The sequence below is a fragment of the Caretta caretta genome, chromosome 1 (assembly GCF_965140235.1).
Source record: "Caretta caretta isolate rCarCar2 chromosome 1, rCarCar1.hap1, whole genome shotgun sequence".
Classification (NCBI taxonomy): Eukaryota; Metazoa; Chordata; order Testudines; family Cheloniidae; genus Caretta; species Caretta caretta.
Window position 1 is genome coordinate 29379671 of NC_134206.1, and position 21662 is coordinate 29401332.

Consider the following 21662-nt stretch of genomic DNA (forward strand, 5'->3'; position numbering starts at 1 on the left):
AGTTGTTTTTTAAAAAAAAAAAAAATAATTCCCACTATTCACAGCTTCAGACAGGACTGGAGACTAACAGAATACTGTTGCAGGCAGGAACACCATCAGTTCCTCCAAAGCCAAGGAAAACAAAGAAGAAAGCCAAGCAGCCAGACAAGGTAGCATGCTGTCATTGTAAATTGTATCGGGAAGGAAGGAGAATGGGGTGGGTGGGTGGGAGAGATCAGATAGCTGGCTATCGCTTTTACTAGAAAGCAGAGGGGGATGGGTTTGACAGTGTCACTTCTAATGACAATTTCTCTCTTCTTAGAAACGCCCTCTTACGAGACATTACCATGCACAGCCCCACTATAGGCTGTGTCTGGGTGATGTGCCATTTGTAGCTGGAAAGGTGAGTGGGATTAATTTTGAATGCCTACAAATAGCAAGCTCTGGAGAATTTTACACTTGGAGTACAAAGTTAGTTCAGAAGACGGTGCTCTGGGTCACAGTTGCCAATGTTCATGTGGACCCCGACTTTCACAATAAGCCAAAAATCAAGCTAAACCCATTTCAAAACAAGGCCAAAATAAGACCATCCCTAAGAACCCCAACACTGTGACTAGATTCCCCCTGCATGCAGTCTGGGACTGTGGTGGGTCCGATGTGCACCTCTGATTCTCTCCCCGCCTTGCCCCTGCTTGCTGGGAGCTGATTTAAAAAAAAAAAAAAAAAAAAAAAGCTACTAGCCAACAAGCAACTCACAAGCCAGTTAAGCCAAAAACAAGTCCAATTTCTGCATTCTCCCCTCCCCTCCATCCCCCCGCAGATTTGGCATCTTGTTTGGTGCTCTCATGACACCTAGGTGGTCAGGCTACTTAACAGTTCTATTTTCCTTCCATTAACTTTTAATTTTCCCTCCGCCTTTCTTGCAATGCTCTGTTCTGTCTTCTGTAACACTGAGCTGGCATGGTCAGAAACATCTCCCCTGCTCTCAAGGCTGCTAGTCAAACACTTTTCACAAGCACTGATTGACTCCTACACAGATCTCTTCTTAAAAATAAGTCACTAGCAACAACAAATCAAGAAAAAAAAAATCACAATTAGGACTGTTTCTAAATAAAATGTCCTACAATATCTCTCCTGCTCTAGGTTTGTTAAGAGATCTATTCACATCTACTTTACTTTTTTCCCCTTCAGTCTACTAGTCCCAGCCATTCTGTTGGAGCCAATGTACAACATGTGTTGCATCTAATGAAACAACACTCTAAAGCTCTATGTAACGATCGTGTGATCAAGGATGTTCCAACACCTAAGCCGACTGGCAACTCATCTCACACCAGCAAAGGCAGAAAGTCATCTCTTTCGACAGGCTCCTCTGCATCCCAGGAAGAGCTTTCTGAAGTGTTGCTGACTTTGCAGGATGAATTTGGGCAGATGAGTTTGTGAGTCCTGTGATTAAATTACAAATGTGGATGCCAGTGATTTTGGTTTGGTGTTGAGAATTCTCTGGAGGGAGGGCGGGGTTATACAGCCATTTATCCAAAGATGATGCATGCTTTTAGGCAGGAGTGGATCAGGATTTAGCTCTCTTCAATCGTGGCAGCCTTTTTCCCCTGTAATGTTGATTAACATTCAACTTCAGTTATTCCTACACACTAATACTGCATGGCTCTTTGTATTTACAAGCAGCAGTTCCAAGGGGTGCACCTCTGAGTTCATTCATAAGACATCAGACAAGTGGGTAAATGTGACTACCCTTTTGTGAGAGCTGCCTTGCTATTCTTTCTGCTAAAATAGTAATCTAGTTATCAGGATCTAAACTGCTTTGCTAGTCTCACATATCATCCATCGTAGGAGCACAGACCTGAAATAGCAGCTAATGCAAATGAACCAAGAAAATGCAGAATAGGAAATAGGACTCTCTCCTCAGACTTGACTGAGCACTAAGACTATGGCTATAGGAGGCCACCCATGTAATCTTAAATTAGTAATATTTAGGTCTAACTAATTTTATCAGTCCTCCAGTATAGCAGCAGAAGCTCCATGTATGCATTCCACATGGACAGTGCTCACGAGCAGGAACGTTACAGACGACTGTTATGAAATATATTGAGACAGTTTCTGGTTACTAATAATACGCCTCCCTGGACATGTAATTTCTCAGGCAAGTGGACAAACATTGTAAAGTGGAGAAAATCATGCCCAAGCTTTTTTTCTGTCTTTATGTGTAAGTGATCACCTACAGCTAGGAAAGCTAATCCAGGAAACACCAACTGGTGGCCTGAAGGAAGACCTGGAGCGGGAACTTGAAGCATTGGTGAGAAGAATGGAGGCAAAGGCAGACCAAATAAGTAAAGTCCGGAAACATCGGACACGGGTAAGTCAGTTGCCTGCAGTTGCGCTGTAAGGCTTCTGTAAAATGATTATTTTGAAGAATCTTTCAATGAAATGCTGCTATAGCTGAATTTGGAAGAAGCAGACATGACCTGCCTTTTGTGCTTGCAGGAGAGCAAACCGTTTGTACATGGGGGAAATCCCACAGAGACATTTTGCAAGTTGTCAAAAGACTTACACTGAGGAAAATAAGTTAGTTGTATGTTGGTTTTGGTCACTCAAACTTTACTTAGGAAAAGGTCTGGGTTCCCAGGGTCTATTTTCACTGTTACACTAAATTTTTGGACAGTCCTCCTCCTGCATATGCTGATCTATCTGGTCTTGCTTTATAATTCACATTTCACAAATATTGGAGGGAAAGTTAAAGATAGATACTTTGATGAAAGATTTAATCCCATATCTGATTGTTCTTTCTCCGCTCTTCCTTCATTTTACTGACGTTTGCTTTGCCCCAAAGGTCAAATGCAGTATGTCAAGCCTATTCAATATACACTGCTGTGAAGCATATCTTTGTGTAGTTTTCAGCCCCCTCATCTCCAGCTTTGACATTGTGTGCTCTAGAGATAGAAACTTCATCTGCCTAAAGTCAAAGTGTTGAAGACTTTAAACTGCAGATGTCCTCTGAAATCAAAGGCAGTTGAGCATGTTTCCCACACATTTACTAGATCAGAGGTTCTCAACTCCATGGCCCACCTGTACCACAATAACTGATTTTCTGCATATAAAAGCCAGGGCCAGTGTTAAGCCCATGCCACAGGGGCCCTCGTGAAGCTACATTGCTCAGGCTTCAGCCCCAGGTGGCGGGGCTCAGGAACCTGGGCTTCAGCCCCATGTGGTGGGGCTTTGGCTTTCTGCCCTGGGCCCCAGCGAGTCTAATGCTGGCCCTGCTTGGAGGCCCCCCTGAAAACTGTTTGAGGACCCTAGGGGGCCCCGGACCCCTGGTTGAGAACCACTGCGCTAGATTTTCAGTCAGATGACTGAAAAATTCATAGCCATTAACCTATTCTGCAGAGGAATGTCTGTGCCAGTGGAAGAAGTTAGTTTATTAGTTACTCCTGTCTAGAAACTGAAGCAGTTGTTGCAGACTGGCAGGCGTAGCAGTGTTGACATTGTATGGCAATATGAATGGTTCTGCATGAGTACTGTATGCCCCTGACTAGTAAAAAATTTTCCTGCACCACTGCAGTATTGAGAGCTGCATACTGTCCTATTTACACATCTTTACAGCTGATGCCAATTCTTCATACCACCAGTCTTTCTTTTTTAGTGCTCTTGAAAGTGATACCTCAGGTAGCTGCTTTCTAAGGACAGTGATTGACCTGTACAATCTGTATAGGTAAATGGAAAACTTAATTTTTCAGTAATCTTTGGGAAAAGCTGGGCAGTGACTATGTGGATTGGAGACTTAAGTCAGCTGTAGGTCAGTTCTTTCCCAATCGTGAGGACGTGTGGGTAACTCCCCTAGACTCTGTTAGACTTGTGACTTTTAAAATAGCGAATAGTAATTCAGATCACAAAATCTCTGATTCCACTGGAATCAATCTCCATGTTCTTAAAGGTTTATGACATTGTGCACTTGGCTATAGGAGTAAGTATTCCAGGAGACTGGCTGTCTTGGTTATAGAGCCTCAGCTTTCTATCTGAGTCACAGGCATCCGATGAAGTGAGCTGTAGCTCATGAAAGCTTATGCTCAAATAAATTGGTTAGTCTCTAAGGTGCCACTCGTACTCCTTTTCTTTTTACAGGCACAAATGAAAGAGGAGATTCTAATTCCATTGGGAGAAATGGAAGAAATAAGTAAACTGAAGCCAGGCTGCTCTTAATGTTTCTCTCTGGGCTTTCCTTTCAGCTAGAGAAACTCAAGAAAGAGTGTAAGTCCAAAAAGTCTTGTGCTGATGAAACACGAGACAGCCGGAGTGGAGTTAGTGAGGTGAAAGTAACAACCACCGTGACAACCAGGGGAAAGGATGCTGGCCCCATCAAAGTGAAACCGGGAGAGAGAAGCCGGAAAAACCTTCAGTTGTTGCGGGACATGCAGAGTATACAGACTTCGCTTCAGAAAGATGACATCAACTGGGACTACTGATTTCTGTATCGGTCAATAGTTTCCTTAAACTCCACCAGTCTGAACTTTACTTCTCACATTTCAGGTCTAAAAGAGATGCCTTTCCTACTGTGTGAAAGAGACTACTGTATACGAAGTGCACTTTTTAAATGTAAACCCCCCATTTTGCATCTGTAGTTCTGATTTATTATGGTTCTAATCCATGCACAACACAGATAGGAGAAAGTAAGCCTCATTTCCACTGTATCTAACTACTGAGTTATATACAACCCTCCATTATCTCCCCCTTTGTCAGCTGTACCCTTCCTTCCAGCCTCCTTCTGCCATGCCTGCTGCAGGATGTTTTATTTCATTGTTCACAGGGGTGGCTTGCTAAAAGGTATGTGTGGTTTCATAACTCTCTTCCTGTTGAATTCTTCTGTACGGGGCTGCTTAAAGGCATATCACCATTCGAAAATGAAGCTTTAGCCACAAGTCTAAAAGGTGTTAGCAGTTGCTGGATGTATGCACAGTTGCTGTCAGCACAGCCTTTGAGAACATAAGAAAAAGCAGGAGAACCTCATAAGTGTTTTGTTTAACTATCCAGTTCCTGGTCTGCTGTCTTCCATTAGCCAATATTAATTGCAGTGGACACTTCAACTCACTCACAAAGAAACAACAAAGTAATTATCTTTTGAATTAGTTTTTCTTACCAATTGACTCATTTAATAGTAATGAATAGAGAAATGTGCCTTCAGGATACTTTTTCACTTAAGTGTGATGTGGAACATTGGGATAAAATCTATCATTTACTAGTGCACTTTGGCTGGAGCAGTAAAGCGTGGACATTTTTAATTTGAAAGTGCCTCAATCATGCCATTCAATGCTGGCAGCTTGCTTAATTTTAACTTGAAATATTATTCACTTTGACTTGGATATCTGCTTTTGTAATGGTGCAGGTAAAAGTGCTAAATGACTTGCACACCTCAGTGAATGTTATTTATTATATTAATAATGTAAAGAATTTCATAGTAATGGTGTGTACAGAAGACAGACTCAAATTACCTGTGTCTATAAAGTTTTTATGATTGGAAACCAATAAAATTAACTTGCAAATCTGAGTGAGGTAAGTTGAAATTTCTCTTTACTAACTATCTAGCTGTGCCTTTTTCCTCCTTTGTAAGACTGATACAATTTACTCTTTGAATTGAATATCAGACTGTTTAAAAAAATCCTGCCCCACTAAAACTCACCTCAAGCACTGCCTGAGCAAAGGTGTTAGGGGGCACTAGTAGAGAGGAAGGATAGGTAAGTAGTGAAGATGGGAGCCTGGCACTTGGAAGACCTGGGTTAAATTTCCTGCTCTGCCACAGGTATCCTTTGTAACCCCAGGCAACTCCTTCACTCTCAGTGCTTCAGTTTCCCTACCTCCGAGAGGTATTGGGAGTCTACATATATTAACACTGTGAGGTGTTCATGTTAAATATTTGCCAGCTCAAAATTAGTTGAGATAATGGAAGAATTACTACTCACAGCTAAATGGAAAAAATCAGCCCAGAGATTGTTACTGGGACAGTAGCCAAAGGAAAACACTCCCTTTGAGCAGGAAGTTGCTCTGGTCATATACAAAGCAATTATGTTACAATAATTCTACAACTACAAAGCTTGAATCTCATCAGCAAAAACCCTTTGCTTACTGAGAATGCCATATATACTTATCTCCTCCACTGTACTTTGACTTCTGAAATTGTTACTTTTCAGTGATATGACTGACATGTCAACATTCAGGTCTTTTGTTTTATAACGAACAAATACTATTGGGAGCGAGAGCAGGGCCCCAGGAGAAAAACTACAGCCACTTACCACTTAGTATTAACCTTCAGGAAACAACAATGCATACCTAGTGAAACTGCCAAAGTGAGAGTAAAGAGGTAAATGACTATTCCATAGAGGTTCTTATACTGCACTGTAGTATCTGAGAACCTAAGACAGACCCATTTTATATATTGATGGAATCTGAGGACAGGCCAACAGTGTGTGTGTGTGTGTGTCTCTCTCTCGTGAACTTAAAGCAAGCTGTACACTCCCCATACATCATATGGTGCAAAGAATCAATACATCCTGATTTTAAAAAAAAAAGTCCCATTAAGGATCATAAAAAGAAAAGGAGTACTTGTGGCACCTTAGAGACTAACCAATTTATTTGAGCATGAGCTTTCGTGAGCTACAGCTCACTTCATCGGATGCATACCGTGGAAACTGCAGCAGACTTCATATATACACAGAGAATATGAAACAATACCTCCTCCCACCCCACTGTCCTGCTGGTAATAGCTTATCTAAAGTGATCATCACATCACATGATCACTTTAGATAAGCTATTACCAGCAGGACAGTGGGGTAGGAGGAGGTATTGTTTCATATTCTCTGTGTATATATAAAGTCTGCTGCAGTTTCCACGGTATGCATCCGATGAAGTGAGCTGTAGCTCACGAAAGCTCATGCTCAAATAAATTGGTTAGTCTCTAAGGTGCCACAAGTACTCCTTTTCTTTTTGTGAATACAGACTAACACGGCTGTTACTCTGAAACTTAACATGGGGAAATAGATTCAGTTTGGGTAATGACCCAGCCACTCCCCGTGTCTATTCAAGCCCAAGTTAATGGTATCCAGTTTGCAAATTAATTCTAGTTCAGCAGTTTCTCACTGGAGTCTGTTTTTGAAGTTTTCTGTTGCAAAATTGCCACCTTTAAGTCTGGTACTGTTAAGTTCCAATTTATTCATGATGACAACAGCACCTCCTTTGTCAGCCTTTTTGATTATGATGTCAGAGTTGTTCCTGAGGCTGTTGATGGCATTGTGTTGAGCACGGCTGAGGTTATGGGGCAAGTAATGCTGCTTTTCCACAATTTCAGCCTGTGCAGGTCGACAGAAGCACTCTATGTAGAAGTCCAGTATGTTGTTTCAACCTTCAGCAGGTCAAACTGCTGAACTGGAATTAATTTGTAAACTAGATACTATTAACTTGGACTTGACTAGAGTCTGGGAGTGGCTGGGTCATTACCAAAATTGAATCTCTTTCTCATGTTAAGTATCCTCACACCTTCTTGTCAACTGTCTGAAATAGGCCATCTTGATTATCATTACAAAAGTTTTTTCTCCTGCTGATAATAGCTCATCTTAATTAATTAGCCTCTTAGAGTTAGTATGACAACTTCCACCTTTTCATGTGCTCTGTATGTATGTATATCTTCTTACTATATGTTCCATTTTATGCATCTGATGAAGTGGGCTGTAGCCCATGAAAGCTTATGCTTAAATAAATTTGTTAGTCTCTAAGATGCCACAAGTACTCCTGTTCTTTTTACTCTGATCAAAACATACAGCTGCATATGGAAATGAGAGCTAGAGGCAAAGCTAAAAAGCCCTTATAAATAGGTTGACTTTTGCTACACCCCCCCAACCTCCTCATTCAAGTGCATATGCATGTATTTGGAAAGACACGATTAAAATGAAAAAAATCAGTTCACAAAAGTAATCACCAGAAAATTGACTGTTTTCACCCTGATTTCTACAATAAAGTTATTAACATTGATTTTGGACAAAGTTTAATTGATCATTGTGCCGATGACAATGATTCTTTGTTCTAAGTCCACTGTATTCTCTTCTCTGACAGTGTAAAAAGTTATTAAGCTAGTGCTGAAATATGCTAGCAGGCTACACAACTCCATCAACTGACGGCTACTTTTACATGGCGATTGTAATACATGCAGAAAGCTTTCTTTGGTCGATACGCTTACTGTCAACGGAAGAGAAGTAAAACAGTCAGTTTGAATTTTAAGCACATCATCATGATCCCATACTGAAATACGGAAATAACTATTTACACTTACCTAAGCAAAATTAAATTGAGTTGATCCCAGCAAGTGTTGCACTTGCCCTGTTTTATATCATTTACTTTGCCAGCTCTTGCATCTGAGGCGCACACACACACAAAAAAAATGCAGAAACTATGGGGATCGGTTTCCCACCCCCTCAGTAATTAACATCTGCTTCATAGTACTGAACTGGGTGAAAATAAGTGACGATTCCAGGTGAGGGGGATGGAGATAAACTTGGTCCCAAAAAGGACAAGCTGAGGGATACGAGGGGCTCATCCACTACCATGTCCTACAGGTAGAAGCTTCCCTTCCTGTAAATAAGGCATCACTTTGCAGTATTGGGTATATACCTAAAAAACAAGTCTGTTTCTTTTAAGTTCCACCTCCATGACAGAAGTAAAGTCACAGAACTTGGCCTAGCTTCCTCTGATGTATACCAGTGATTGGTTCTTTCCTATCTATCTAAATAGTAAAAAGCATTCTATTATTCAGGTCCTATCAGCATCTGTCTTTCAGTGACACGCTGGCAAAACAATTCAACTGATAGTTATATGTATATTGACATTGATAAGTCAAACTATTCAATGGCTATATTCTAAACGTTTGAGTCAGATATGAATTCTGCAGACTGATTTCTTACTTCAGTCTCTTTTCGTTTCTTTTCAGCAAGGTGGAGAATTTTCATTGTCCTCCTCCTCTGTAGATACTTTGCTTACAGAATACTTCCTTCCAAGCAATAGTTGCTCATTCAAAGCAAAATGATTTCTAACAGCTAAGTCAGTGAGAGCTCTAGGTTTTGTTTTTAGGTGACAAGTGCAATTAGTTTTAGCATCATCTAGCCACCAAGATAATTGCATGGGATCTGCCCTTTTTTTAGCTTAAGCTTCCTCTAGTGCTACAATACTAATAAATTACCCTGGAGAAAAATGTAATAAATAAGGTGGTTGATGTCTCCAAGACACCAGGATCTAAATTCAAAGGGTTTCCTATTAGAGCTGCCCTTTTAAGGTGGTCCTGGGAAATACTTAATAGAAGTCCATATTATACAACTGTTTGTACAGGAGTGACACACTGTGCAGGAGAGCCAGCTCTCTCCGAGGATGAGGTTGATCGGTTGGTAATCTCTCTCTGGAGCTCCTCTACTTTCTTCTGCAACTCAGCCCGTTTGGCAAGAAGTTCCTTGTATCGACTGTGGACAGGCTCCTGCAATGCAAAGGAACGTGCAGCTGAGTGACAATAAAAGGCTGCATAGGCCAAGCCTGCTAAACCACTAGATGTCATTACTGCCTCAGTTGCTCTTTGTCCATTTTTTAGTTTGTAGGGTATAAGGGTTATGCCATCCTCTCCTCTTACCCACAGCGCATAAGCAAATTAATTAGCTGTTCTGACTTCCACATACCTTGCCACTTTTCTGTCACCAGCACTCTCACAGCCTGCTAGTTCCAGGGCCCTGATGCTTCTTGGCCTCAGTGGCTGTATTTTATTTACAAAGCTGATTTGGGAATGAGACAAACTAGCAGGGTAATAACATAAACATTGTGAATTGTAAAAGCTGAGACCTGCAGATCTCTCAGTCACTTCTCCCCTTGGCATCTCAATGCTGCTGATAATTAATTCAGTAGATGTCGAATAAGGGCACTTTGGAGATTCTTTTAAGTATCTCTAACTTGTCCTAAATGCTTAAAAACACTGCTTCTGATTTCTAGTGACCAAGATTTTCAGAAGTGAATGCATAAAGTTAGGCCCCAAAGTCTCTCTTTACGCATCTAGGGCAAACATTTCCAAAGTGCCTCAGTGATTTGCGAGACTAAGTCCCATTGACGTTCAATGAGGCTTGGGTGCCTGAGTCCCTCCAGTAAGCGGGACCTGATGCTTCTGAAAATGCTATGCCTGCTCAAGTGATTTGATTTCTCAAAGTGCTGAGCGCCTACAGCTCCCAGGGATTTCCAGTCCACTTACCTGGGAGTCTAAAGTCAGACACCCAGTTTTTAAAATCCTGGCTGATATTTTTAAAACTAAAGTTAGGCACCTAGTTCAATTACACACGTTGCAGGTACATTGCTTGCAAATAGGTTTTGTTTTTAAATTTAAGCTGTGGCAGCTTGGGCTTGGAAGGTAGTGCAGCTCCCAGGTGCCAAGGTGACTGGTTCCTTAGGAACATCAGAGACAAGATTTTTGACACACACAGTATTTTAGAAACAAAATGGTCACCTGTGGTTTCATCCTTGGATTCCATCTGATGTAATATCCCACCCAAAGCTCTAGGTGGCGCATGCTGGCCACAGGATACAAGACATGGTTGGAGTAGCACACATACAAGGGATTAGTGAAGTCTTCAAGTTGGCTATTGATGTAAGACCACAATGACAGTGTCTTTTTTGGAAGGTTCTTTAAGGAAAAAAAATAAAACCTGTTTTACATACCCAGCCATATGAACACTAGTATTTATCTGCACAGTTTTGACTATTTATACCAGCATATACATATGTTTACTATTAATAAAAATCTGGCTGCCTTTTCATAACTAAAAAAAATACATTGTATGCTTTTTTCTAGACTATAAACACATGGAGGCAGGCATATATACACTGTGGCATGCAAACATCCCTTATTTCATCTCAACCTGCAACACAATCAAGGGAATCATCATTGGCACAAAAAGGGGAAGGCTGCCTGGAGAGGAGATGGGGTTTTCTGAAGCTGGAATGACAAATGTTCAAGCCCCATGTACACTGGGAAAACTGGGACACACAATTCACCAGCAATGTGGTTTTAATAGTGATTCTGACCACTGTGTTGTCAAATTCAGCTCAGTGCACATCTATGCAACACAGCGATTAAACACCATAGTCCTGACTAGACTACAACCTCCACTGTTGCCATCCCCAGGGGAGAATTACAGATGCCATTTTCCCTAGTGTAGATGCAGCCTTTGTGTAATTAAATGGTGCTTCCAGCAAGTGGAGACTGAGCGAGCGCCATTCATTTTCCTTTGGATTTCAGGTTGGGGTTGTACATGTAACTTTGGCTTAGTGTTTTAAGTCATGCAAATGTACCCAACATTCCTTCACTTGCACTTTGGGTCTTGTAACTGCTTTAAGCTCTGCCAAGGTAGGCCAGGCTAGAGTACAGAACTATCCGATGTAACAAGCTACAGCCACATTCCTCCTAGTAGCTGGCAGTTCCATTCTCTCCAAGGAAAAGGGCACACCTGGCACCCTGTTACTGCCATATAGTCTGCTGGATGTGACACGGTAGGACTGTGCACACATTTTAGTTTATACAATCAGCTCGCTTTCTAGTATTCCTGGGCAGGGAGTTGAAAGTATGATTTTATTTGAACTTTTGATAAACATCTCCTAGGCAACTGATAGCTGTTAAGACAGAGGCTAATGGTTGAAGGTGCCTTTAGAGATTCTGAATACGCTGAAATGTACACAAGTCTGAAGTACAGAAATTAAGCTCTGAGTAGTTTACACCAGTTTACAGGGGGAAAGAATCCTGAATGCCAGCGTTCAGCTGGAAGACCTGTTAGGGCCAAAACTTGCTCCCACTGGAGTCACTGGGAACGTGAACAATGCCATCAGCATCATTCACCCATTTTAGGAACATTGAGGAATTGCATTATTCTTGGAAAGAGGTGAGCCCTTACCTCCTTCACCCTCTGCTGCTCACTGCTACACAGGAAAGTCCCAAACAAACAGCTGTACATGTGGTCCAGAATGATCATCAGGAAACAGTCATTGAATTCAAATGCGGTAGGAAACTTCAAACACAACCAGGAAGATTGCGTGTTTATTTTTGTTAGTACATTGCTTGTTGCTAATAAACACACATACCACTATAAGTCAATTGTGTTAGTTAATGAGCTGAATATACCCCCTATGCATTTCTAATTTCGGATTTGTTTGTGTTATTTGGCTGCCTCTGTCTCCAAAATCATATTACTACTTTCTGAGAACAAACGCTTTGCTCAAAAATCTGCTTTACATGTGCAGTAAGGAATTCGGAGCAAAAGCCAGAGGCCCGAAGAGTCTGATCACTGCATTTATATACACCCAGAGCTGCTTAAACTGGAGCTTGCAGTTTATGCAGGTCTCTAATGCCAGAACTTTAATGAGGTTATGAACAAAAGGGTGCCGCAGATATAAAATAAACAAACTCTAAGTAGGAGTGAAAGCTCTATCTATTTAAATGGAAACAATTCACGCATCCAATTGGAAGTTTTCCATGAGGCTGCAGCAGAAGGCCATGAAACCAGTTCACATGTTGGGAATAGGTCGTGGGAACCTAGGAATTGCCATCACATGCAAGGCCTTAACATTGGCTGAAGCCTCTAGGTGTACTGTAATACACATGTATAACAACAATCTGAGCTGCTTGGAAAACAGATACAAAGCTTCACTACATTTTTCCCCCTTTTGTTTTAAAAATAGTTTTTCAAAATTTAATCAGAACTTTTCTGAATATTGAATAATTCTGACTCGCTCTATAGAGGGTGGAAAACCTGGGGGGTGGGGGGGAAGTTGTGAAAACTGTATCCCCATTTTTTTTCGAGTCAGGGCAGAGCTATGCAGTAAGGAAGGTGGGCTGGATCTGGAGTTGTGTGCGAGCGTGATATGTTGTATGTGTGGGTGGGTGAGGGTGCAGTCAGAGCAGGGTCAGGGGACAGAGAGAAGTGTGAGGGTGGGGTGGTTTGAAACGGTGTGGTGCGGGAAACACAAGGGGACAGCAGGAAATCTTGTTCTGTACCCCTTACCATCCTGTCCTCCCTGGCTTCTGAGCCCTATTCCCAAGGCTAGATGATATAACGGGTCTTTTCCATCTCCGATGCCTATGAGTCTATGTCATCAGCTGCCATTCAGTCCATCCCAAACACCTACTCCTCCCAAGGAACTTGATGAGAGAAGGATTAAGACGACCACTGAGAAGGATGCTTTAGCAACATCCAAGAAAGGGACATGCTGCCACCTCTCCTGTTTGGCGACTGAAAAGTACCATCTAAAATGGCATCCCTGTTCACCATTTTTATCATAGGTCGTTTTTTTCAATGGTGTCTAGGCACCTTTGTCAAAAGGATAAAAATACAACCTACAGGCCCTGGCGCAGAGGCCAAGTGCAGAGTGGACACAGCGGCATGGCTCTCACTCTAAGCCCCTGGAGATGTTCCCTCCAGAGCAGAAGAAATTTAAGTGGCCCTGCTCGTACAGTACCTGGTCTGTGAGTAAAGGAGACTCCAGTGCATAATCATTCACAATTTAGGAGCAATGCATTCACTTTTAGAACATGTTAAAGTGAAACAAAACCCAGCTGTCTTCAATCCCTTCTCCTCTCACACAATTAATGCCACTTGGGGAAAATAAAATTTTCAAAAGTCACAAAATGATTAAGGAGCTTAAGTCTGATTTTCAAAAGTGTCTTAGTCACTTAGGCTCCTAAATCCCATACGGATTAAATGATGACAGTTAGGCTCCTAACTCACTTAGTCACTTTTGACAATTATACCCAAACAAAAACAGAAAAGAACAAAAAAGCCACACAGAGGATGCTGTATTTTAATTTCAAAGTTGAACAGCAAGATTACTGGCCAGACACACCCATCTAAGTCCTGCATAAAGCATGTATGCAGCTTAGAAATTTACCTGTCTTGTCATTTGCCAGACACAATCAATGAACTGGAGAAATACGGGAGATCTGTCTGCATCTGCATGATTCTTATCTCCATGGCCAACTCTCTGATGCAAAACAAAAAAAGAACATGAACTAATACAGTGCTTCACAAAAATAGCTTGGATTCTGTGTACCTGGGTTACCAATGCAGCAGCCCGCAATAGCTGTAAGATAGTCTAAAAGTGTCCTGATTTTGCTGTGTTTATATTAGTAAGTGCAGAAGTTCTGGACAGCTAGTCCTCTAGTATTTGAAGTGAGATCATTTCTGAGGGACATATTAAGTGCACTTAAGAAAGAACTAAAAACAAAAGTGATCTGAATAGAAGCTCCAGATGTTATTCCGACATGGATTTCATTTACCAGCTAGAGTTCAAACTAGACTAGAAAAAGTTTAAACTTTTGTTCCTTTCAATTATATATATCATCATCCTCCTCTTCAATCAGTAGTACAATATAATGGAGCCAAGCGTTACACAGAAACACAGCCCCTAATGATAATTATAACATAGCACTTCCTAGCTGCCAAGCCCTGTACAAACACTTGCTCATCCTCACCACCCCATGAGAGGTAGTTATGAAAGTGCCCCTAAGAAGTAGGCCTCTGACACTGACCTGGATGCATGGCCTTGGGCAAATCACTTAAGGTCCCAATTCAGCAAGCACTGAAGCCATAGAGGTCGTAGAAGACTTTTTAAATTAAAGGCTGGGGGAAGGCTGAGAGGTGCGGAGGACCACACGGTCTGGACGGAGACATCCATTAGGGGAGGATTTATTAGAGGGGATAATCTATATCCTACTAAAGAGGAGAGGATAGAAATTGATAAAGTACATGTAGGAAGTCCAGAGAAAATTCAGATGAAAAAGAGTCTCATTCAGTTACATCACATGAAGGCACGCAATTGTACCCAACTTAATACTGACAACTTTTTATAAGTGCTTGGATACAAATGCTGATGTCTAAATCCTAAAATGGGTGAACTTGAGTGCCTGGTATTAAATGAGTATATTGATATAATAGCCCTCACAGAAACTTGGTGGAATGATAATCAATGGGACACAGTAATACCAGGGTACAAAATATATAGGAATGACAGAATAGGTCTATGAATGGTGTGGCGAGAGTGAATAGAGAAGTGTTATTTACCTCTTCATACAACACAAGAACAAGGGGTCACCCAATGAAATTAACAGGCCGCAGGTTTAAAACAAACAAAGGAAGTACTTGTACATACAAGTACATACAATGCACAGCAAACCTATGGAACTCATTGCCAGGAGATATTGTGAAGGCCAAAAGTGTAGCTGGGTTCAAAAAAAGAATTAGATAAGTTCAATGGCTATTAGCCAAGATGGTCAGGGACACAACCCCATGCTCCGGTTGTCCCTAAACCTCCGTTTGCCAGAAGCTGGGGCTGGATGACGAGATGGATCACCCAATAACTGCCCTGTTCTGTTCGTTCTTTCTGGAGCACCTGACATTAGCCATTGCTGGAAGACGGGATAGTGGGCCAAATGGACCATTGGTCTGACCCAGAATAGCCACTCTTCTGGTCTTAAGCATGTAGGTAATAATAATACCTCTCTCTTATAGAATACTTTTCATATGTAGATCTCAAAGTGCTTTACAGAGAAGATCAGCATCGTTATCTCCCTTTTATAGATGGGACTAATCATCTCCTTACAGTTTAAGCACATGGTTTACTGTTTTGCTGGATTGGGCCGTCAATCACTCGACTACCTCAGTTTCCCCACATGTAAAACGGGGGATAACATCACAAGTAAGAAGATGGGAAAACTGTTAAGTGACCACCCAAGATCACATAATGAAATCAGTGCCACAGGTAAGTATTAGATACAGTATTAGATCAGATAACATTAACCAACATCAACTGACTGCAGTCTAAGGACAATGAGCAAAAATCAACGAGTGAGCTGTAGCTCATGAAAAATTATGCTCAAATAAATTGGTTAGTCTCTAAGGTACCACAAGTACTCCTGTTCTTTTTGCGGATACAGACTAACACGGCTGCTACTCTGAAACCTGAAGGATATAATGCTTTTCAGTGGCATTCACCTTTACTCTGAGCTCAGCTCTGATCAAGTAACATTGATTAAAGGAACATATATAGACCTTTTGCCTATGTCACTAATCCAGTGAGATGCTCTTCATTCAACACCTAGCAACTGAATCTGCTCAAAAGGCTATTGACTCACCAGCTGAAATCTGTGCCCAAAGCTCAGCCATTCCTTCTCCACAAGCACCTCGAACCCCCTTATTGTTCGATAGTAGCCATCGAGAATGAGCATGGACAGAGAAGTGAGCTGAGCTGTTCGGTCCCAGCCGTCGCTGCAGTGCACAACCACAGAGGTTTTCCCCGACTCCACCTTATCAGCAATCCGAAGAGCGCCAGCAAGAATTAGCTGAAACACAGACAGGGCACTAGTGAAATTTCTCCATAGAATATGAACTACAAGTGGAGAATTGCCTGTGACACCACTAGACAAGACAAGGGCCATGTCTAGGGACTTTTGGAATCAGGCCCAAGTTTCACAATTATAACTGAGACAGGGGCTTGGTTACAGGGTGGTTATGCCCTAGTGAGGTTACAAGTTGTAGGGTAGACATGACTCTGGAAGTGTCCCAGTAGCCAGATGAAATACTTGGACAGTCCAGAATTTAAACCCAGTTCCCTGGACACAATTAAATCCCATCTATGCTAAAATTTTAATCCTGTTTTAATCATGTTAGGGAACAGCGCTGCTGTAACCAAGTCCCTTGTCTCGCCTACAGCAGTAGTGTACATGGGAAACCTAGATTGGTTGTATTTTCCCACAGGAAGAAACTGTCAAGCCTGCTTTTCCAAGAACAGTTCTGTACTATCCTTTTTTCCTGTAAATGCATAATTTCAGGGAGTTGACCTTTATGTGCTAACCCTGCAAATATAGGTAATCTAATTTTGTCAGATGAGTGAGACTTGGGGCTTGTGTACATAGGGAAACTGGCTGGTATAGCTGGAATAATTATTCCCACTGTAGCTAAACTGGTCAATTTCCCCATGTAGACAAGCCCTTGTTCCAAGTGTTAGTGCAGGGGTGAGCAAACTACGGCTTGCGAGCCAGATCTGGCCCCTCGGGGCTTTGGATGCGGCCTGTGGGATTGCCACCTCCGCGGGCTCCGCGCTGCTCTGGGATGCGGCCACACCACATCGCTGCAGCCCCTGGGGGTGGGGCGGCAGAGAGCTCCGTATGTTGCTCTTGCCTGTGGGTACCTCTCCCAAAGCTCCCATTGGCCACGAATGGGTTACCATGGCTAATGCGAGCTTCGGGGGAGGTACCTACAGGCGAGGGAAACACGTGAGGCCCTCCCCACCCCCCCGACTCCCAGGGGCGGCACAGGGACATGGTACCAGCCGCTTCCCAGAGTGGTGCGGTGTGGCGCAGCCCCGGGGCAAGCATGCAGGGAGCCTGTCCTGGCCCCGGTGCATGCCGCTGCCACCCTGGAGCCGCTCTAGGTAAGTGGTGCTGAGCCGGAGCCTGAACCCCTCCTGCACACCGCACCCCAACTCCCTGCCCTGAGCCCCCTGCCGCCTCCTGCGCCCCAACCCCCTGCCTGAGCCCCCTCCTGCACCCTAACCCCCTTCCGTGAGCCCCCTCATATGCCCCGCACCCCTCCTCTGCCCCAACTCCTTGCCCTGAGCCCCTTCCTGCACACCGCACCCCCTTCCACACCCCGCACCTCAGCATCCTTGCCCCGGCCATGCAAGCAATTTCCTCACCCGGATGTGGCCCTCGGGCCAAAAGGTTTGCTCACCCTTGTGTTAGTGCATTAGACATTTTTACATTAATAGGTTATTCACCCCCCCAAAATAGCTATCTATAAACACACGCACCCATAGAATACTGATTTACTTTGGCTAAATATGTTCTGCCAACTGAACAGCTGACATCAAACTATTCAGCTGTAAGGAACAGTGCAGGACAAACAACATAGTGTACTACTCTTCCCAAAGATTTGGCTTGCTACCTCCTACTTTTAGACTTGAAACTACTGGCTTTCCCTGGGACAACTGTGTAGTATGTACTCACATACCAAATTTACATTTTGGAGAGGAAAAACCCTTGCTGATTTTCAGTGAAACAACAACATAGGATAAAAATCGTAGGCCAAATCTAGCAAAAATCTATGTTAATGTGGCAGCTGAAAGCTTCTTATTTATACATAAATGGCTTTTTCTCTCTCTCTCTAGAGCTGTTTGCAACTGGGAGCCCTTAATACCCACCTAAAGCAGGGGAAGCTGATGGTACTCAGCACTTTACACAAATAGGCCCCTCATTTCTTTCTCTCTCTTGGTTTATCAGAGAATAGAGAATCTTATTTAAAAAGATTTCCTTCTGGGGGATAAAAACGACTTAATAATTCATCTGATGCCATTTATATTTTCTCCCATACAAAGTGAAAAACATATATTTTTAGTGCAGATTACTTTTATAGAGAGTAAGAAAAACAAGAATGAAAGAAAGAACTAATATAAAGTCTCTGTGAGAGAGAAAACTTGGACTTTGGCCCCAATCCCAACATGTGCTTACCTATATGCATGTGCTTAACTTTACTCATTATGAGTCCCAATGAACTTCCCATTGACCGCAGTGGAACTCCTGAGAGTGCATAAAGTTAAGCACATGTGTAAGTCTTTGCAGGATCAGGGTCTTATTCTGTAATATTCTGAGTCTGAAATGAAACACAAAGTAGCAGCTGCTTCGCAGCTGCCCCAGGAGTAGACAGACTCTTCTGCTTTTATAGAAGCAGAAAGTAGAATGACCCCTCCTCTCAGTTAGATAGATACATACATCACGGATACTAACACACATGCACACCTTGATGTGTTCCAGCCAATGAGTCGATTCCAAATTGGACAGCCAATGAGTCTCCTCAATGTTAGGATATACAATCTCCTTCAGTTTTCTCAATGATTCTCTCATAACATGAATATTGTGAATGTCCAAGAAAACTAATTCTGCATTCTGATAGGCATCCTCACTTTCATAGCCCCCTCCTTTAGCCTGGGAAACAAAAACAAACCCACAGAAAATCATCAACAAAATTGTGTTTGGTCTTTCAACCCAGTAGCATTTACATATCAAATAATATTTGTCCTGTATTATCAAAACAATTACAAATAGGCTATCAAAATCCTGATGAAAGAAAGCAGGAAACAGACCTATGCATTGTATTCATTTTACAAACAGGGACAAGGCTATTCCTGTACATAATCTTAATAGATTTTTCCTGCAGAAATGGTTTTTCCTTAATACTATAATTTGTACCTATGTTAAACTGCTGAATATCATATACAAAGGTTAATTTTTATTTTTGATAATTATTAGTTACCACCGCTGAAGTTACAAATTCATCAGACTCACTATGCTACAGTCTGGCAGTCCCACTTTGGGATCCTATGGGAAGGGCTGCATTTTTCCCACTGGTAATTGCCCTTTAAAGGGTGATGAACATAGAGAAAATCCAGATCCTAGGCAGAAAAGGGATTCTTGCATGTAAACAAAGCCCGATATCTATTGTATGCTACATAACAACATTAAAACACGGGTCTGGTCCTGGGCTGCTTTATTAGTCATTCCACTGACTGTCTGACTCTGATAAATCACACGACAGGTCATCACATTTTCAAAAGCGACCATGGATTTCAGATGCCCAGCTCGAGGCATCTCAGGCCCTATTTTCAATGGTCCTGAACATCCACAGGTCCTGTCAAAGACAATATGCACAGAGGGTGCTCAACACTTTCAGAAACAGGCCCAAGCTGCTGGGCACAGAAAAACAGAAGCATCCAAGATTCAAGGTGCCAGAATCTCTGTTCTGAACAAAAACACCCTGAACAAAGCCTGTTCTTAAACCCTCTGTGGCTGGCTTAGGGGTCTTTTCTTCCTCTACAGTCTGAGGCCCTGATCCTGCAACTGGATTCATGTAGGTGGATCCTTCCACCTACACAGAGTTCCACTGACATCAGCAGGACTCTGTGTAGGTGGCAAGGGTCTTCCTGCACAAATCTAGCTGCACAATTGGAGCCATTGTCAATGCAACAATTCTACCACGGCAACCCCATCTTCGTCCACACGGATAATATTAAAGGAGGGCAGTAGGCTAGCTCTGAATTGCAACATCCTCTGCTGCTGAGAGAGCACATCTAACCTTATTGGCTACGGCATTAACGCTAGGCCTTGCGTCAAAGATGAAGATTTTATGGGACTGAGCATTGGAATCCATGATGGACTGAAGATACTTTTCATCCTCTTTGCTTCGCTTTCCACTCACTCCAACCATTGGCTGGCTACAGCGCGTGATCGTAGCTTGGCTTTCGGGATGAATCCATGACAAAACCTTTCACAATACACAGGAAAAAAATGGAGACAGGAATTCAGTAGGCTAGTGAAATGATTGATCTGTAACTGATTCTGTTGGATCCATTCCTTGTATTTGGTTTGGTTCCAGAGGATTGGACCAAATTAAGTCGTGACTAAATTAAAGTGAAAGCACTGTCCTGTATTTTGTTCTTTAACTTCTGTACGTTCCCAAATCTGGACCCACTTACAAATGTAAGAATATGCTTAAACCTGGCTTTTAAATGTAGTACAGCTAATTCTCCTGTCATTCAGTTATGTGCTCAGTAAGACACACCCTTTTTCACGCATGCCCATTGTGCTGAATTTTGTTTTAATTTTCCCCATTTAAACTGTAAGCTCCTTTGGGCAGGGACTTATCTTTTTATATTCCTGTGAAGCAAATAGCATAATATTGGTTTGCTGCTGAAATAATAAAGGTAATGTTTATGGCATTCCTTATTTATAACCTGATGTTAATAAGAGTCTTCCTTAACCGTAATATAAGACTTCAGAAAAAAAGTATTCAGTTACCCCCCAAAAATCAGAAAAGGTAGAAAATTTTGAATTAAACGGGCTAATTTTGTATCCTAGAAAATTAAGTTGTATTGCAGTCTGGATTTAGTTCAATTTTCTTATCTTCTTAGCACTTCAGTTTAGTCTATGTCTCTTTCATGAAAATGCTGCCTTCAAACTCCTTGCAGAAGTCTTCCCGTTGCATTTATTATCCATCAACCATTTGGATTTGCTCCCTGGCATCCTTTGTCTGATCATTGCATTATTTATGGTACAAATGTCTTTATAAAACCACATCGACGTGTCTTCCTCTGTTATACTCACTGGTATGCGACCCCTTGATCTGAAAGATGCCACTCTCTTTAATTCTTCATCGGGAATATTCACGGGCACGACTAGAATGGCAGGGTATGTATCACACAGCTCGTAGCGCTCGTTTATCTTGGTTATTCTCCAGCTTTCATTGGGAATTCCCTGCATATGAAACAGTAGTTAAGAAAATCAACTACTACAGGGTCCCCAGCCCAAGGAAAGAGACCAGCGGACTTTGCCGTCACTTCTAAGAATTTAAATTCAAGGGCACATACAAGCGTGTCTGTATTAAGGAAGGAAACGTATGGCAGCAATGCCAGTTGTATGAAATGGCCAGTTATCTCTCTTGTCTTTGTGATGGGGTTGGTAAAGTGCTCCCCTGCAAGAGGGACAGTGATTTAGCTCATGGAGACCAAGCAGTGGAGAATATCAGTGAGGGTGGGTAAAACTACAAGACCCAAATCCACATCACACA

At 42.2% G+C, this 21662-nt stretch overlaps 2 protein-coding genes across 9 annotated transcripts in view; one reads left to right on the forward strand and one right to left on the reverse strand.

Annotated features, from left to right (window-relative positions):
* CEP57 (centrosomal protein 57) overlaps positions 1-5533 on the forward strand; it is a 28110-nt gene extending 22577 nt beyond the window's left edge. For 2 of the 4 annotated variants that reach the window (XM_048843866.2, XM_048843875.2), the window contains 5 exons: positions 45-149; positions 302-382; positions 1171-1415; positions 2206-2350; positions 4218-5533. In XM_048843866.2, coding sequence (XP_048699823.1) covers positions 45-149; positions 302-382; positions 1171-1415; positions 2206-2350; positions 4218-4454 — 813 coding nt within the window. In that variant the 3' untranslated portion in view covers positions 4455-5533. The other 2 variants (XM_048843892.2, XM_048843884.2) reach the window with 2 other exon arrangements.
* Positions 5534-7950: 2417 nt separating this feature from the next.
* Positions 7951-21662, reverse strand: part of MTMR2 (myotubularin related protein 2) — an 80276-nt gene continuing 66564 nt past the window's right edge. For 4 of the 5 annotated variants that reach the window (XM_048843804.2, XM_048843823.2, XM_075126858.1 and 1 more), the window contains 8 exons: positions 21200-21349; positions 20172-20360; positions 18839-19024; positions 16178-16384; positions 13936-14028; positions 11946-12059; positions 10505-10681; positions 7951-9496 (listed from right to left, as the gene is read on the reverse strand). In XM_048843804.2, coding sequence (XP_048699761.2) covers positions 9335-9496; positions 10505-10681; positions 11946-12059; positions 13936-14028; positions 16178-16384; positions 18839-19024; positions 20172-20360; positions 21200-21349 — 1278 coding nt within the window. In that variant the 3' untranslated portion in view covers positions 7951-9334. The remainder of the gene's footprint in view (positions 9497-10504; positions 10682-11945; positions 12060-13935; positions 14029-16177; positions 16385-18838; positions 19025-20171; positions 20361-21199; positions 21350-21662) is intronic. The other variant, XM_075126855.1, reaches the window with a different exon arrangement.